The sequence below is a fragment of the Genypterus blacodes genome, unplaced genomic scaffold, assembly GCF_046128005.1.
Source record: "Genypterus blacodes isolate CSIRO-AG114 ecotype Tasmania unplaced genomic scaffold, CSIRO-AGI_Gbla_v1 ptg000214l_1, whole genome shotgun sequence".
Lineage (NCBI taxonomy): Eukaryota > Metazoa > Chordata > Actinopteri > Ophidiiformes > Ophidiidae > Genypterus > Genypterus blacodes.
In genome coordinates, this window is record NW_027467013.1 from 621,879 (window position 1) to 640,645 (window position 18,767).

At 44.7% G+C, this 18,767-nt stretch overlaps 1 protein-coding gene across 1 annotated transcript in view; it reads left to right on the forward strand.

The window, feature by feature from the left end:
- LOC143015858 (glypican-6-like) overlaps window positions 1-18,767 on the forward strand; it is a 64,454-nt gene that overhangs the window by 32,689 nt on the left and 12,998 nt on the right. The window contains exons 4-7 of the mRNA XM_076169967.1: window positions 2,531-2,696; window positions 13,856-13,986; window positions 14,624-14,767; window positions 15,681-15,710. Coding sequence (XP_076026082.1) covers window positions 2,531-2,696; window positions 13,856-13,986; window positions 14,624-14,767; window positions 15,681-15,710 — 471 coding nt within the window. The remainder of the gene's footprint in view (window positions 1-2,530; window positions 2,697-13,855; window positions 13,987-14,623; window positions 14,768-15,680; window positions 15,711-18,767) is intronic.

The following is an 18,767-nucleotide window of genomic DNA, read 5'->3' on the forward strand; positions in this document are numbered from 1 at the left end:
CAGAGCCCATTCATTTGATCCATCCTCCGAGCCGGAGTGTATGGGGCGAGATAATGCCTCCACTCCTCTATTGATGAACCTTACTGGTGGACTGAGAGATGGGAGCAGGGGGTAGCGGGGGTCTGGGCGCATCAAACATTAAAGCAGCCATGTGCCACTCACAGCTCCAGCTCAGTTTAAGTTGTCTCCTCACCGTATTTACACTGAATCTTGGGACTTTTGCTATAGATTTGACTCAAATGTGGCAACTTGTTTTCCTCACTTTTTAAAAAAATGCCAGGCAGAGCTGAAGGTGTGACTTTCATATTTCTTATCTTGTAACGTGAAGCACTGAGCAACCTCTCAGCAATACAAATATCACATTATTGTATAGTAGAATATTTCTTTTCTTTGATGGAACTGGAGGGGAGGGACTGGATCCGGATCTGGGAATTGTTTTGACTGATTTCTTAATATTGCCAGAAAATGAATAGACAAATCCCTGCTAAAGAGATGAAATTATACACTTTGACAGGGTGTAGATAAATTGAATTACTGTACTGTAACAAGTAGGTGAAGAGAAGAAGAAGCATGCAAAACCCACTAGTGTGTAGCTGACGTGATGCAGACTCAGTAGCATGGAGCCTGTTTTGCTGTATCTTTAATGGTTGTAAAGGTAGATGCAGGATGTTTGTCTTGGCTTCTTGAACTTTTGTGGCGGTTTGCAATCATAAAGGTGCACTTTTAGTTGTGTGTCAGAAGCACCATGGAATACAAGAAACCATGGAGAGGTGAAGAGGCTCTTTCTTCTTCACAATAGGGGCGAACCTTTTGCCTTTTCACTGAAGTATAATTATATACTTCAAACATGCCCACAAGTAGTCCTTACTTGACCGCCTGAACATTAATTACCTTACATTAAGATTGAATTTCCTGGAACTCTGCCAATGAGTAGCGGCTGCTGAGAAATGAGGTTTGCTTCCATTTGTGAGAGCACAATACAAAATAAAACGGCATCCTGGAGCTGTCGGGCGGGAATGTGAGCAAAAATACACCATTTATTTATTAGAACAATATTTCGATCAGCAAGCTCTCAACAAAAGGACAGTAACAAAGAGGACATACGTATATTATATACAACCCTGAAGACAACGACTCCACCTTGAATTAGTGATCACATGAGGTCAGTGGCAAAAATAAATCACACATATACACAATTTACATTTACACACTCATGACTGCAGAGATGTGCAGTGTTGTATATGTCTTGACTTTGGCTGTTTATAATGGATTTCTCGTCCATTGCCCCTGTGTACTTTCAATTAGACCTTAAAGTAAAAAGAAAATAACCATGTAAACCTTTGCTTCCAATGTTCTTGTATCACACTTGAGTCTCGCTCTTTAACTATACACAATAAGTGGTGAAATGAATTAACACATATCTGTAAGCTGCTCTCAGTTTCACTTTGCTCAGTTGACTGCAATTATTTACATAAGGGATCAAATGTGATTGGATGTGATAATCCTCAGACTACCTGTCTATGGTTGATGGAGCACAGAAAACAGCCATTAGCCGTCACCCCGGCTGACTTCAGACTCCATTCAGGGCGGTGGAGTGCGAGCATTTCACTGCTTAGAGTCAGAAGGCTGAATACTTTATGTTCTGAATACTTCCCCCTGAATACAGTCAGGCCATGGCAGGAAGTTGTGTGTACTTGCTCGTATTCAAAGTTGAGAGAAGTTAACATCAACACACTATTCACCTTGGTACGGACGTCAGATTTCCCTGAGAACTTAAACGCCTCATAGGACAGCGCATGTATCTCTCTCAGTGTTGTGAGCAGTCACAGTGTTAACCTGGAGCAGAACCTGCTGCAGTGGTACAATACACACTCTAGACATCTGTCACGTACTTGCATTGGCAACATATGGCATTCAGACATTCCCACATCTGACCAAAGGCACTCAAATATGCATGGGTTGTACTTATGACCAATGATTAATTAGGAGTTCTGCTTTACAAGGAGCTCTTAGTGGCAACATAAGTGAAGCGTTGGTGTTCGTACTTACTGTATGCCCAGAGCTACACTAAGTGCTGTTACTGAGTCCCTATTACCTTGTTCTTAATATACCTGTAGTATCCATTATATGTTATTGAACTCTTGATACTCTTGAACTTCAATGGTACATTTCAGCGCTTGAATCTGAGTCTTTTTTATGTACTGATAATGACTATGAGGGAAAATGTCATCTGTGAGTCAGGACTATTTGTCTCTATCTGGAGGTAGCCATTGTTTCCACTTAATGACATCACCCAAATGCCACCACACAGGGGTTGTGTTGCTCCTGACAACTCACTTTAGCAATTATAATGAATCATTTGTGCTAAACATAGGTAAATATAAGAAAATATCAACCTACAGACATTCAAATCAACCATACATCTGTTCATTAAGTGACACAATGTCATGTTATTCACGTTCTAGTGTTTATGCTGTATATTCAAAGGATGTGATCCAGTTGCTGATGTCTGTTGTCGCCCTCCTTGCAGGTTAGCAGCACCCCTGCGTGTATCCGAGCCCTGACCAAGCTGCTGTACTGCCCCTATTGCCAGGGCATGCCGTCAGTCAAACCCTGTAAGAACTACTGCCTGAACGTGATGAAGGGGTGCCTCGCCAATCAAGCCGACCTGGACCCAGAGTGGAACCAGTACATTGGTAAGATCAGAAGAATCCTAGCAGGTTTTAACTGTTTACTCTTCACTCATGCATGTACGTATCTGCTGGAGACTAAATGTAACTTCAATCTCAGATGTTGGTGATGCACAACACTGCACATTTTGCATTCCTCTCCGCCGGGCCACACTCACCTGATTTGCTAAGTGAGATGTATTCACTCGCTTCAGTGTTGCAGCCTCGGAAAACACCTCTGATGGATTAAGCCCTATCAGTTCAGAGTAGGAATGGGGTATAACACATGAATAAATCAAATCAGGTGAAAGCAACTGGAAAACGTTACACTGGAGTGTCGATTCTCAGTGAGCCTGGAAGTGCTATAACTACAAGCAACCCTCACAAGTCACAGGGCTAATTTCATTCAGTGTCAATATATTCAAAAACGTGCTCAACGGAGCTCTGCACTCATTTTCTAATGTTCTTTAAGCGAAATCTTAAAGTCTTTGAGATCTTTGAGGCAGGTGGATAATTGGAAAACTGCACACAAACAGGCTGGATGTAAGAAACTCCACAGAGAGTCATTAGGTAATGATTTTGTTCATCCTTGACTGGTCTGCAGTAGATGCTGGTACATCTGAGGCAATACAGAAGCGGGCGCACTACATGGTAGAGTTTGAAATGCTATTTTAAGAAAAGGATACAGCTGGTGCAATGGTGCTGTTATAACCGGTCTATTTTAACAGCGTTTGTTTGACAAACAATGACACACAAGCTCTTTATTTGTCCTTCTTCTATCAACAATCCCATGAAAGAAATGTCTTTATTCATGGATTTCTGCTCCATTGCTGTGCTAAATGGGGAGCTGTATCAGGGCAGCGCTGCTCCGCGGGGAGTGTCGGGCTTTGTGAGGAGAAATTCAATGTGAACTTGTTCAGCTCAGACAGATGAGTGGGAGATTTATATATTTATTTCATGTTTAATACCACCTAATACAGATTATTCCTGCTTTCATTCCAAGAGAGAGAGAGAGAGCAGTCGGTCCTGTAGGATTACACCAAAGAGGTTATGTTGCTATGTGCATTCAATTATATGGCTGTGTGACTGTGACCCAATAGAAGCAGAGCGCAGCAGCAGCAGCAGAAGTGACATGACAGCATGTGTCAGTTATGTCAAGGGGAACTTTCTACCAAAGCCACAGGCTGCAGAGGTGGGCGACTGAGTGTAAACACAGCTTACCCACCTCTTAAAGTCTGAAATAGCATTTACACACATCCCCCTCTGGCCTTCATGCATACCTTGGGGTTACACTCCTCCCTCCGCTGGCATAACCATGACGTAAACAAAAACAAAATATGTTTAGAGTCAGAAGGAACTCTGGATTTTGTTTATCGCTCGTCTCCGAAAATATCTGATCAAGGCCGCTAAAGCACGATAAAAGATAAGTGCTAAAGGTTAGACGGCTTAAACCACTTGGTCACAGTTTGGGAAACATTAAGGTTTGGTTAAAGTAATTGGGCAGGTTAAGGGAAAGATTGCGGCTCCAGTTAATGAAACACAGATGCTCAAAGTCCAACGTGCTGCTGCTTCGCTTCCTCTCCCTTCGATGTTTGCTAGAAAGAAACCTGTGCACCATGATGAAAACCCTGCAGGTTCTTTCCTATCTTGAGTTTACGCCGCACCTGCTGTCAACAAATCAAATGATCAAAACACAGCAGCACGTCAGGTCTGCAACCAGCCATAAAGGTCACGTTTCACATCTTTCACCTTATTTTGTCTATTTGTCTTTAATTTGCTGTCATGTTCAGGCCGTTGGCGCCGGTCACGCCAGTCGTTTACGTTTATCTGAGCTGGGAATGTTTACTTTACAGACGTGCCTGTTGTGTTTTGTTGTTCACTATCAGATGTGCTGCGCATGTGACATCTCCTTCGTTCCCATTTATACCAGCGCCTCGACTTTGAAAGGCGATACATGTAAGGTGGCTTATATTTAGAGCGGTAACGGGCTCAAACTGCGGCGCGGATGAGCGTTGATCAAAAAGGTCAACGGCATCAGCGGCGATGGGAAAATGATTTTATGAGATCTGTGTGTGCGCGTGTGTGTGTGGGGGGGGTGGTGGGGTGGGGGGGGGAGTGTGTGTGGGTGTGTGTGGGTGTGTTCGGTGTGTGTGTCTTGATTGACTCCTGCTAATTAGCGTCCACACCTTGAAGAAAAAAAGGAAACAGCATTTCGTCCTTTTGTCCGTTTGATTTTCATCACATTTTCTGCCAGCTTTGCATTTCTGCTATTAATCGGCGGGCAGCTTTCATTTCTTCTTCATTGCAGCTCCTGTCAGCTGGGATTTTTGTCCTCGTTGCAGACTAAATGCCAACTTCATATCTTTTGGCCCTCTGACATTTCCTCCTCATTATAGGCTAAGGGATTTTCAATTAGCTTGAGGTTTAAATACAAAAGGTATCGACTCGGCTTTTGGCGTTAAATTGTCAGCGAGGCCCCTTTTCATGTTGGTCGGGCAGATCGGCGTATAAATCCATATTGCTTAAGGCCATAAAGAGGCGGGATGCTGATGTGGTGAGAGCGAGAGATGCTGGTAAACACTAAATGATTATAACACACACAGACTCGTTGACAGATACCTGTGTTGCCGTGTTGCCGTTTAAGGTTGCATGTTGCCGTGAACAGGGCCGAGATGCTGACTGCGTTCGCTCGAGGGCGGTGAGAGAAAACTGAACACAACACTGGAAAGTTCTGGCAGGGAGCCGGGGAAAAAACTTGAAGCTAAGATATTCATGAGATCTTTGGTCCTGTGGCGCACATTCAAGCCAACATCATGTGCCTGCTCCACTGAACAGAGAAGACAAGATATTGGAGGTGAAAACTAATTCAAGCAAAGAGCGAGAAATCCTTTACAGCTCCAGGCTGTGCCCTGATAGGAAGGCTTTCTCCCTCCACACCTTCACTTCCTCCCCCGCACGCAAGGAAGTTAGACTTCTGGATTTGATCATTTCAGACGCAGCGACAGAACTCCAGCATGAATGGCAGCGCTTTACATTAGCCCGTCGCCCGACTTTCATTTGTCCGCGGTGTTAGCCGGCGAGAGACAGACGGACGGCCGGGGGGCAAACTGGAGCTGACGTGGGCATGAAGAGCAGCTGCACGTCTGGATGTTCCTCAGAAAAAGTCAAATATTTCACCCCAATGTCTCCTGTGTGTGCTTCTGTTCCTGCAGGAGAGGAGAAGCAGTCACACAGGTGGTCAGCCTCCATCTAGATAAAGGACGTGTTGGTTAGTCTTCATTAATCTAGTCCTTCAATCAGCGGCGAAGGACAGGCAGCAGAAACACTTAACTGATTGTAACTTTCTCACGTTGTCATTTGCGATTCATTCTCTGAGGTGCAATCCTGCAGCTAAAAATGCTCCAGACTCATCGTCTCATTATGAGCATGAACCTTACTGTCTGACTCTATATTCTTCTTCTCAGAGTCTCCGAGTGTGAGTTCATATATCTTGATTTTTCACAGCACCGATATAGCAGCTGGCGTGATGATGATGATGATGATGATGATGATGTGCAGCGTGACCTGGAGCGACACCTTTGCCCTTCTTGTACTTGTTAAAGTTCTCTCCTGTTAATGTTTGGAGCCATTGTGAATAATTCAGATCCAAATAAATCATACGGTAAATTTAATGCGCTTTGCTGAGTGGCCAGTCTGTAATCCATCACCTTCACCTGGAGGACAAATCCGCCCTGACCTCCACCTTTGCTGCTGATGGTGAAGCTATTACTGAAACACAAAACCTTCTTCTTAAGCAAATACCTCAATTGGATTTAGACATTATTCGCTAATAACCCAACTTTTTACTCTCACTGCTTTTATCCGTCACGTTTTTTCTTTTTCTTTTCAAGTGTTCAATCATTTTCTGCAAAATTAGACGAGATTAAGAAACGGGATTAGATTTTAATTAGAGGGTTTATCTGAAGCACAGTGCCGCTGATGAACAACTGTCAGTCTGCTCGCCGCACCTGAGTCCTCCACGCTGAACGTAATCAGGCTCAGCGCACAAAAGTCCTCTGGGATTTACAGTGTTGAGCTTTCTACATAAATCACTGTTATGGCTGTTTTAAGACGCCCACTGGAACGCCTCTCCTCGTCTTTTGAGTTGTTCAAATGCTGTTCCAGTCGGGAAAACATTCTTTCTGTTGAAGAATGTTCAGAATCGGCCTGCTTTTGACCGTTTTTCTGATTTATTTATCAGGCTGTCGGCGTGAATTGATGTCTTCATCAGCTCAGGTCGTTTAAACATCACTCACACGCTGTGGTGATGAATATTGTCCTCTGTAGTTTGCACCCTACGTGTCATTATCATTTTTTGTGTTGACAGGAAGTTGACACCGGTGATGGAAACCAACTTCCCCACCTGCACCGCCACCGCCACAGGACTCAGCGCCGAGACTGACACTTGGCTCAAAAGTCGTTTTGAAGTTGAAATAGTCGAGATGTGCCACGGCTTTGTTGGCCACCATGTTGCCTTGGTGTTTACGGGCTATTGTTGTTCTCTCTGGAGGGACATGTCACCACATTGGAAGTGATCTGCATCGATTCTATCTGCTCATTCCTTTTTAATTAGGTGATTTGTTTCACTTGGTAACCGGAGCCAGCCGCAACCTCACAGTTTATGAAAATTCAAGCCAGCTACATATCCTGTCCTTTGTGCACAATTCCTCATGAATAAAATATTAGACTAGAGGAAAAAGAAACAACCTCATAACACAATGTGAGGGGACCACACGAGCGGTCCTCTCACCCAGGAAGAGAAGAGCTTCAACTCTCCTGGTCCTCATTTAAGCATCTTAACCTCAGCGAATGGAAGGTTTAAATCCGTTAATAAACGTGGATCTCTCTCTCATGATTGGCCATGGTTGTCTTTACATTCTATCCAGTCTGCGACGCAATATGGCAAGAAAATTAGCATGGAGTATCAAACACCTGTGCTGGTCTTGCTGCACCCACTGCTCCATTATGCTCTCTCCTTCCTTTGAACAGTGGTATAAAAGCCATTTCACCCACACCTCTGGAGTTAAATGGATTTATAATGGTAGTTTGCGCTGCGTAATTGTCATGGTCTTTTCTGCCGCACATGGGCCCAAGGTTGAGAACATACAAAGTAATCCTCCATGCTTTTGTGATGTGGCTGCCATTAATAGAAGCGTCAGGAAGTCGTTAATGCTCCCAGTGGTGAGAAAACTGTAAACCCCAAACCCAAGGCTGTTAGAACAAATAACTCATTTAATGAGGTGGGCAACGCTTTCCAAAGACATTAAGGATCTTTTCTCAGCGGAATATAGGCACAGTCTGTACCATACGCCCTCACCGCATCACTACAGCAGACTGCGCTTTGTTGCTGAGGGTGAACGTTGCATTCTTACTGAGGGTGCGTATCCGTAATGGGATTTATTTTATACTAAGCCTAATCACTCACACTTACAGGAAACTGCGGTTGAATGAGCCTCATTAAAGATTTGCTTCCCGTAGATCTGCAAAAAAAGCAAATCTGTAACCAAAAGCAAAATTCTGGCAGTCCATCCAGATCACATTTTGGGCTTTTATAGCCCTGATGTGGACCGAAGCGTTTACCTGATACCAAAATAAAAGGGATTCTGACCCAGCAGGAAGGATTTGTTCATCCATTTTAATGGGCAAAGTAGTAGACACTCGTGTCGCCATCCATAGGCTGAAATTCCATGACATCTCCGAGCCCATTAGTAACAGGATCCACTCACAAATGGCTCATTATTGAATTATGTTGCTTACTTTCATTAGCGGCGCAGCACAGTATCAGCTGCTCCCAGTATAAAGCTTTTAAATCCAAAGACGCGCTCGTTGTGGAGTGCATTGTTATGACTCTGCTGCAAATTTATACTGTAATAATGGAAATGATATGTCTATTGGGCGTGTCGTTCCCAAAAAAACCCCCAAATAATATTGCATCAACCCTCATGTGTTTGTAATTGTTGTCATATAAGAACAACAGAGCAAAATGGTCTTCACTCTAGTATTCACGGGTGTATATAAGGTTACAGCCAAGCGGAGGAGACCTGTCAGGATGAGGTTGTGTTCTCCCGGTTCAGCCGCGGACACGTTGCCGGCGGTTACTGTGTGCGGCTCACAGAGTGTGCAGGCCTTACAGCTCTGCGCCCCGTCGTCACATCGCCTCCCAGATGCGTCCCACCTCATAGAAGTGGCCTCTCGGTGATTTCTGCCTGCATTTATGTAATTGGAGCGTGTAGAGCCAGAATAGTGCCATCAACGGGTCTCTGAAGGTCAGCAAGAAAGGCCGACATCATCATTAACTGGTAGGCTGTAGCCATAGGGGGGAAAAGCTCTTATTTGAAGAGATTTTTATCAGAAGGAATTGTTATTTTAGTCAAGTGTTCTTACTCAATTATCAGTGTGTTGTGTATGTTTCTGCATCATCACAGGACATGCAGGTAGGTGTGATGTGGGGAGGTTGTGTGTGTGGCGATGTATGTGACCTGTGTGTGTGTGCTTGTTTAGTTTAAATCAGGTCTAGCTGTGACCAAGGGCTCTTTTTTTCTTCCCTGCCTTTCCATTTTTTCCATTTCATATTGCACCATTAGTTGGTTGACTGAACCACAGATGAGCTATGCTTTACAGAGTCCAAATTACACCCCAGCCATTTTTCACCCAGCGGATCTCTTCAGAGGCAAAGAGCCATAGATGGGCCTGTTCGCTTTCCTTATTTGTCCTTGTCTGCTGGAGGTTGCCGCTGGCTGACATAGCCTGAATTTAAGTGGACATCAATCTCGATAAAGAGGCAGAGCCCAGAGTAATATTACCTCAGATGTTTTTTTAGCTGTTGCTAAAGACAGTGCGAAGACGCTCGTTTCACATCGCAACCCAGAAATTTGAAGCAAAATATGAGATTCAGCGCAGTGGATTCAGCTTTGCAGTTTGGTATCAGATGAGGCAGATTCTCCGCCGTTGTTTATTTAAAACCTCATCTCTAAATAAGACGAGATGCCTCGATTTGCTTGCCTGCGTCGTGAAGATAACAAGAGTTCCTCCGGTTGGCCACTGGCCTATCTCGCCTCTCCAAAAGTGATGAGGGGAAAATTTGGCTCACAGTGGCAGCCGTGCCACAGTGGACTGGACTTCATGTACTACGCATAAATGAGAGTCATTAATTCACCCTGTAGGTACGACTTCCACATGCAGCAGAGCCTCTCCCTCCCACTGGGACGAAGCAGCACCTCGGGCCCACTCAACCCAATCACCCCCTGCCATTCTCTCCAAATGTTGATTCGTATTCTGTTTTATTCTCCCTCTCTCCCCCCCTCTCTCCCTCTCTCCCCCTCTCTCTCTCATTCACTTGGTATGGAGGCAAAGTTCCCGGCTCTGTGTTTATTGAGCCCATCTGATATGCTGCAGATAAGTCACCATTGTTGGAGAAAGATTGCCATTATTTGTCATGCTGGAGGCGCTCTTCTTCTTTTCTCTTCTTATGAGTTATGGCTTATTCCCTATTGGCTCCTTTGACCCAAATTTTCAGTGTTTGCACTTGACTTTTTGTAGGCTTATGCTTGAATTTAGATTCCAGTTGAGTGTTTGTCAAAACGTGAGCAGGTATACCTCAGGCGGTTGCATTCATTTACATCATAATCACAGTATGGCAGATAAAACATATTGTCAAAAAGAAAGAAGTGTGTGTGCTTCAATGCAGTTTAGTGTCAGGAAACATACAGTATAGTGTTGTAACAAATGATTTCTGTTTCCATTCGGGTTTTGCGCAAAACATGGGCAAAGAATGGTGCATTGGCAATGTTTTTGTTAAATGATGTTGGCAGCGGCATGTTTTATACTCTGCTGCACCACCGGGCACGCCAGCTTCAGGCAGCGATTGGCCGTTTGTTGGCGAGGAGCAAAAATGAGGAAGGGCCACATTTCTCTCTCAAGCTCTTTGTTTTGTCCAACATTGTCTGGACACACACGCCTGTCGCTCAGCCTGCTGTTGGGCCATTCATTGACAGTATAAACACATACAAACCCGTTTACTTTCTGACCAGGTTGTACCTTTGCTTGACTGCTTTCTATAAGAGTTGTCATGGTTTCTCAGAACCTGTGGCTTGCATACCCCCCCCCCCCCCCCCCCCCATTCTGACAAAATATAGCCGTATAACTTCATTTTCTCAGATCAAATTGGAGAAAATCTCAGTCTCCTTTTCTTTCCACACTCATCCGTCACAACCTAAACCTGGAAATGAAACACTATATATTGTGTTTTACGTAACCGCTATCTGGCAAAATCTGATCCCCAGAAGTTTCATGACTTCTTTATCAACCTGCCACAGTATCCACCTCCTGTTCTGTGTGTCCCTAAGGGTCCGTTCTACACACTACAGGACATCATTTGCTTGAAAATCATAAAGATATATCCAAACGCAGATCACTTAAATGGACCCACCTCGCTCCCTCGTTAGGACTACGACTGAAGTGCTTCTCGCAGACTTTGTGGTCTCCAATCTCATCAACAGTCTGCGATCCAAAAGTGTAAACAACCAGAAGAGCTCTTTAGAGTCTCGGCCTTGGACGCGTCCTAATTGGAAAAGGAAATGGAGTCAGATTGGAGCTAACATTTCTCTGCTCTTTCCCTCCACCGTTAGCGATGTCAGGTCCCAGGAGAGCAGAGGCGCGACAGGTCTGCTTATCAAAGACATGTAGCTTCATTTCAAACTTTCAAAATGTGCTTCCCCCTGTTTCCTCTTCAGTAGGTCTCGCTATATTTTCTGGAAACTATTAATCCTCCTTCAAATTAAGGACCTTGTTGTCAGATTTGTGGTTGAAAAACTACATTTTCTTTTAAACGGTGGTCTGTGCTGGGTGATGTCCTCATCTTGGGAATAGGTTTGACCATTATCCTGCGATAGCGAGTGAAGTAGGAGCAGCGAGCCATTATAAGAACAGAATAGACTCCAAGCGGAAATATGAGCTGCTCTCTGCGTCCTGGTGCAGCCTGGGCGAGCCGGGGGAAAACATTAGGATGCAAGGAGTCATCGTTTCTCCAGTCTCCAAATGATAGGATGACCTTATTTAGGAGGGAGGTAATTGTGGAGTCGTTATGACAGCCTGCTGCTGAGGTCCTGTCCTGGGAGGTCTGCAGATGGATGAACTTCTGACAGACGCCCTAAGTGCCAGTGTCCAGACCCGGGACTCGCTCAGTCATGTATGTGTGTGTGTGTGTGTGTGTGATTGGTACGGTTGTTGTCCAGCCTCCCTGTGCGGCGCACCATTCAGACTCCGAGCTGCCATTACACAGACACTTACTCATTAATATGAAAACGCTCTGCCGGGTTGGGAGGATTGCAGCTACGTGTCGCGGTTGCAGCCTGAGAAATCTCCGTCTCGGCGGTTGTAAATAAACCTTTCCAGTGCACCATATTGTCTTTAGTGGTTTAACATTGAGCGTGATGGAAACAAAGGGTCACTGCAGAGACGGTAATGGAAAGTGTCGAACGTGCAATAAGGCCGTATGTCTTTAGTCTGCACGGAGATATTAACAAGCCTTTGACCTTATTGCTTCCGTGGCCTGCGGCGGATGTAAACAAGCGCTCAAAGTGACTCATCAGCATCACTTATTGCATCCTGCATAACTGCATTTTCGTGACTTGATTCAGTTGATCTACATAAATATTGCATTTTCCCCCCAGAAGCCATCTTGTTTCATAATTGCGTATCAGGGCGTTCTGCTGAAAGGAAGGAAGTGAGGAAGCGTACAGTAATCGGAAGGCGACACATTAGTTTGCTTTTCAAAACTCCGACCTTTACTTTGATGATTAATCGGAAATTATGTTTTTTTTGTCATTCCGCATGACCGAACTCTCCCTTTCTGTTGGAAATAAAGTTATACAATATAACATTTGACAAATTTACAATAATAGGAGGAAGTGATCAAAAGGCGATGTTACAAAGCAGAAGACAAACGCGAGGCAATTATGAGGAATATGTGAGAGTGACGTGTCGGAGTGTTCAACAGGGAAAGTGTTACCTATCAGGGAGAAACGTCCATCTGCATCAATATCAGAAAAGTAGCTGTTGGAAGAGAATTGTGAAAATAACTTCCGCGATAAATCCTCTCGACAGGTCTGGAGCTCGTTCTTTCTCTCATATGCAGAGAGACAGAGATTACCAATGGATTCATAACGATGACGACTGGTTGCGAATGTGAGCGCCATTCTGAGGCAAACTTGTGTAGGATTTGTGTCGCTCTTTCTCTCCCCTCGTTTATCCTCACGTCCAAAAGGCTTCGCTTCATTTTATCTACAATCATCACCGCGTGTCCTTAATAAGGGTAATAACACTAAAACCCAGGTCCTTAATTGGCGTGTTGGTGACATCGCTGACATTAATAGCTGCCCTGTGAACACAAAATTGCATATCATGACACAAATCAGAATATACCGGTTGTATGATTCTCCACTGTGATGCAGGTAATTAGCTGTCAGCTGACAGGTGAAAAACTTAGAGGCGAAAGTCGATTGCTTGCTTTGTAACAGACAGGCGCGATGTCGACTGATACGGCCTTTCATTATCTACTTAAGTTGCAAAGAAAGGCAAAAAACAATGGAACGTGTGTGCGCGGCTCAGGCAGAGAAACAGATACGTGTGTTGATAGACGTCTCCCCTCTGTTTGCCATGGTGATGACGATGCTTGGCTCAGTAACGCTGTCACAACTCCGTCCACCCGCTGTCTGGACATGGAAACACTCACTAGCACTGACACCCCGACTTCACACCCTCACAGGGTGCCTTGTAAGCTGCACATCAGCTGCAATACCGTGAACATCGGATCCTCCCACGTCAGAGGAGATAGCCAATAGGAATGTGTCACTCAGCACGGGGACAGCTTGCTAAACAATGACTAAGCACAGGAAGCGAGCAGCCTTTTGCAATTTCACAGCACAGGATTTCCAAACTGAAGTATCATCATCGTCATTGTGGACTCAATGCTAAAGAGGTCTGAGCAAAAATGCTGTGTGTGTAGGTGAATGATTGATCACTCTCACACACGCATTAGGGTGTATTTAGCATTCTCTCTCTCTCTCTCTCTCTCTCTCTCTCTCTCTCTCTCTCTCTCTCTTGTCCTCTAACACCTCCACCTTCTTCTTCTTTTCCTCTCTGGACAGACGCCATGCTGCTGGTGGCACAGAGGCTGGAGGGGCCTTTCAACATCGAGTCCGTCATGGAGCCTATCGACGTCAAGATCTCGGAGGCCATCATGAATATGCAAGAGAACAGCGCCCAGGTCTCCTACAGGGTATGTTGATCACACACACCCCCACCCCCCAGCCCCAAAACCTAACAGGGTGAAGAGGTCAACGGGTTCAGAAGAAGAAGAAGAAGCACTAGAGGGACGTAAAGCGTAAGTGGCACAGGGCCGCGTCCAAGGTGTGTAAGGCAACACAGTCTAATTAAGTCCAAGTTTAGGTCTCCTATTTGAATTATACGTTTCAATCTGGTCAGTTAATCTTAGTTCAACTAACAGTAGTTAATGTGTTTCCTGCATTTTTTCCCTGCCCACAAAATTGTAGTCAGAAAGGGAAAAAAAACGTAGGTGGTTGTGAAGACATCTCGCTGCCTACACAGTGTCGGGTGCCAGTTGTGATCCAAAGCTAAATGCTCCGCTGGTTTTCTCATGCAGCAGATGCAGTTTTGTTTATGGTTTAAGTATATGTGGTGTTCTCCCCCAAAGCCTGTAAAAAAACACGTAACCCTGTCCTCTTAAATAGCATTGGTCACGGTCCTGTTGAACAACCTATCAACGTGGTCACCTCAAGTTGATGTAGAGCGCTGTCATGCCCTCCACCAGCCCCTTAACTAAACATTGTGTTTTGTCCGCATCCAATGTAATTCCGGCCCCTGACGACCGGGTGCCCATGTTATTGTGATTGCAGGTTTTCCAAGGCTGCGGCCAGCCAAAGCCCTCAGGAATGACTAGGTCTACCCGTGGTGTTTCGGATGTGTTCAACGCCCGCTTCAGGCCGTACAGCCCAGAGGAGCGGCCTACCACCGCAGCTGGCACCAGCTTGGACAGACTGGTAAGGAGACGAGGCTCCACGCTGCCGTTTTCAGCTCCGGTGTAAACATCATTTGTCTTTCTGACTTGACACTGTTGATTAAAGTTGGTGATTTGCCATCGTGAGCCCCTACAGACGGAAATTAATTCTTTGCGCCTGTCCTCCATTCAGGCTCGCTCTATCGATTTGTGTTTGTGTTAACGAATCAACAGCTTTACCCCCAAGAGGGCAGGGGAGAAGGTGTGGCGCGCTCTTTTCCGTGCCCTTCTTATCTTAAGGACGGCGATAGATTCGGCGGGATTGACCGCGTCCATTGTTTGCCGTAACGCAAACCTTTGTTTTCAGATTGCCAGATTAGCGGCACGTTTGTCGTATGGGAACGTGACGCGCAGATATCCATTTCAAACAACCTTGAGACCTAAAATGCTGCATCAGGGTAAAGGTTAGCGCCGAGCTGACAGTCCAATTTAGCTGAAAGACAGTTCTCATCATGGATTACCTTTGCGGCTGCCGTGCCCTTCCTGTCTCCCTCCCAGCCCCTGTTTTGTTAGTCTGTCTCTTTCCTAATTCTACCTCGGTTATGTCGCTGTTTTTCAAGCGAATTCCAAGCACAAACAAACTTATGCAACGTTTAGTCTGCGTCGAACGGTGGGCGGTAAACATCTCCTACATGGGTTCAGACAATGACTCAGCACTTTTTCATAAGGTTAATAAGGAGAGATAAGAGTTTCTTAGTTAATGAATAAATGAATGCAAACCTCATTCCTGCCATCTGCCTCAGCTATTTAGTCTTCCTCGCTGGTAATCACATCATTATTTGATGCTGCTCAGTGTTGCACTTGTGTTTTGAGCTGTGTCCATCCACAACTCTCTCCCATCCCCTCTGAATTAATGAAAGCCTTCTTTTCCTTCTGCTCTCTCTGCTGCAAACCAGAGGATTGTTTGGAGTGCGATGCAACACAGTGTAAGATGCCAATTCTCACCCTTTGTCCATCCACTTACTGATTGTCTTGATTAACCTGTTTTGTGCATTGTGTCTCTCACAAAACAATGGTGTCTGATTGTTTTGTAGCTTCATACATTTGTATTGTAGCCAGGAGTGACAGAGGATCATCTGTGGTATGTGTTTCCCGCTGTGTAGTCTCATTTCCCCCTCCTGCAGGGTAAATAGCGCTTAGTTTTGTTGAATTTGCGATCACCAACTGTCTCATCTTTGATTTATAGCGTCTGTAAGGCAGCGAGTCCTCAGAGCTCCATCATGGCCGCTGCTGTGTATTGTTGCATCAAAGCTGTTATCAAACCTAGCATTTTACAGTCACGTCGCGAAAACACTGCAGGGAGTGTTGGGAACTTGCCATGACGTCCTCATCTTGCAAGGATTCCTCTCTTGAGATCTATCGCATGCGCTCCTCACACACACTTGCATATTTATTCTGGACACATCACACACCAAGGCCCTTTTTTTTGCCTTAGCTAATAGAGTCAACTCCTCAAGGAAGCCAACCAATCAGCAGGTGACCGGCTAAAGCAGAGTTGGCAGAAGGGAGATCGGCGAAGTGTTGGTGAGGGAGAGTTGCAGCCAGCATCTGCTCTAATGGTCCAGAGGAACCAGGGCTCCAGACTGCTCATGAATAACTGGGCAATTAGCCGAGTGGAGAATCCCACAAGATGGAGCTCAGTGACAGGAGCTTATTTCTGACTTATAATAACCAGACCAGTACACCTGAGCGGGAACCAAATCCATTAGCGACGGCCGTGTGCGGTCAGAATCCATATTATAGTTACGTGATCTCAGCGGCACCGGGAAGCTGCAGATCATTTCAGTCCTTGTGTTGTTCTGTTAGAGGGCCAAAAGTGGCGGAGAGACGAAATAACATCTTGTTTGTTTGTTGGTGGACCTGTTGGGATGAGCTCCAGTCAGACTCAGGCTGTTAATCAAAGCTCCACTCCACAATTGAGACATTTCAGTACAAAGATCACTGTTGTTTGAAATATGACGATCAGAGAATGTTGTTATCACCCAACTCTCTCCAGTGATAGATGACAAACTCTCTCTCTATTAGTGAAGATGTGTTCATGTCTCTACTGGGAGTTCAAGCAATGCAAGCTAAGTTTGCTTTTAGAGATAGAGAATCTTATAATACAACAAAAACATGCTGTCCTACATTCAGTGAAGATATTCAACAATCGTTTTGGTGACATTTCTCTATGCTAATTGATCTATAGGTTGGACTCACATACAGCTTCCCCCCTCAGTCAGCAACTTTATAGAAATCGAAAACTCACATATTCCATGAATGTGCAAGTAGTCTGTGATGCAACGCACAGAATCATAAATGCTGTGGCAACATCTACTGGATCAACAGCACATTTATATTATTCCATCTTTAGTTCTTTTGCTGACTCCTGCTGCATGTGTGTTTGAGTGTGTGACACCCAAATTCTGTATTTTAGAAGCTGAAGTTTTCATTTGTTTTGATATTTTTTGAATTTTGATTTTAGTTTATGTTCTCAGCGTGTTGAAGGCTCTATTTGCTGGTTGCCTAATTAGCAGCAACCTTCATGAATGAGACGTTCCTTTCAAATGTCTTCCCTAATTGCGAACACGAGACACAACACTCATCTGGCCCGTCTTTCATGTGCGTACACCTGGCCCTCAGTGTTTACTACTCAAAACAACAATTTCAAGAGCCACATCATAGAAGAGCTCATTCTTCCAGTGATTGTCTTTGAATGGGTCAATGAATCAATTTTCAATCCTTCAATTTTTGTTTTCATTGAAGAGTCTTTTGAATCCTTTGCGACGCTCTATTGAGCAACAAACGCATCTGAACCACTCCTGCTCTCCGTTTGCTGCAGCACTTCTCTGCACACTGAACTCTCTGTTCTGATCTGTGAACTGTGAGGTGAAGGACCGATCAAAAACACATCTTTCAGGGCTGTTCAGAACATTGCCTGTTTTCTTTCATTTTGTATCATACTTTGTTGGTTTGCTATTGCATTTTCTGATTCTTCGATAAGTTAAAGTCCCATTTGTACAAGTGTGGCCTCTCGCAGCTGAAAGACAACAACAGCAACAGGATAGTGATATAGCACTCGCTGGCTGTCTGGGTCAGGATGCGGTGACATTTTAGTTCCTGGATTAAATTGTATTTTTGTTTGGATACGGCTGGAGTGCGGTTATTGAGTATGGGGGAGCTATAGGGCCTCAGTGGCAGCAGTAATATTACTGTGACTCCCTGCTTCCGAGCCCAACAGCAGGTCCTATAGAGATTCCATAATCTTTTGTCTTCTGTCTTGTATCTGTGCTGAGGTGGCGGCCGGAAAGTGTGGACAGGATTTGCACACGAGCAGATCTGATACACCTGCAGTACTGAAATCACAGCGATACTAAGGTCATTTTACACAATTTCAGTATGTTTCTGGTGATGTATGTCAGAACGAGGCCCTTTTGGAGCTTTCTAGAGATATTTGCCGTCCATTTATAAGGTCTGTAGCCCATTGAATGGACTCTTATGCAGCCTAATAACATCCTTGTATGCTGGATTATCTTCTTTTGTACGTGAAATTCCAAGAGAAAATGTGGGGATATACATGCAGGACAGTCATTACAACTTAACACAGTTCGATTTGGGATTCCACAAGAAACATTTAGCTTTAATTGTGGCGTGCATAACTGTAGTTGAAAGGCGTCCAGACCTGCTAAGTGAACTCTTTAACTATTAAATGACCTGAAAATCATTAAATGGTGTAACGGCGTTAAAGAATCATTTAAAAAGGTGTGGAAGCCTTCACTGTAACTGCTGCCTGCTGTTTACTTTCTTTACTCTGCCGCAGCCTGTCGACACTGTTTTTCCACTGAAAGGAGACGTCTGGTTCCCTTGCGAGACGTCTCGGTCGTCCCACGCACGCGTCTTCATTTACATTCTGCTACAGGTTAATTACCAGACTGAGTGACGCTGCTCATGTTTGTAAACCACGGACAAAGGCACAGAATGTCCTTTGATAAGAACTTCTCGAC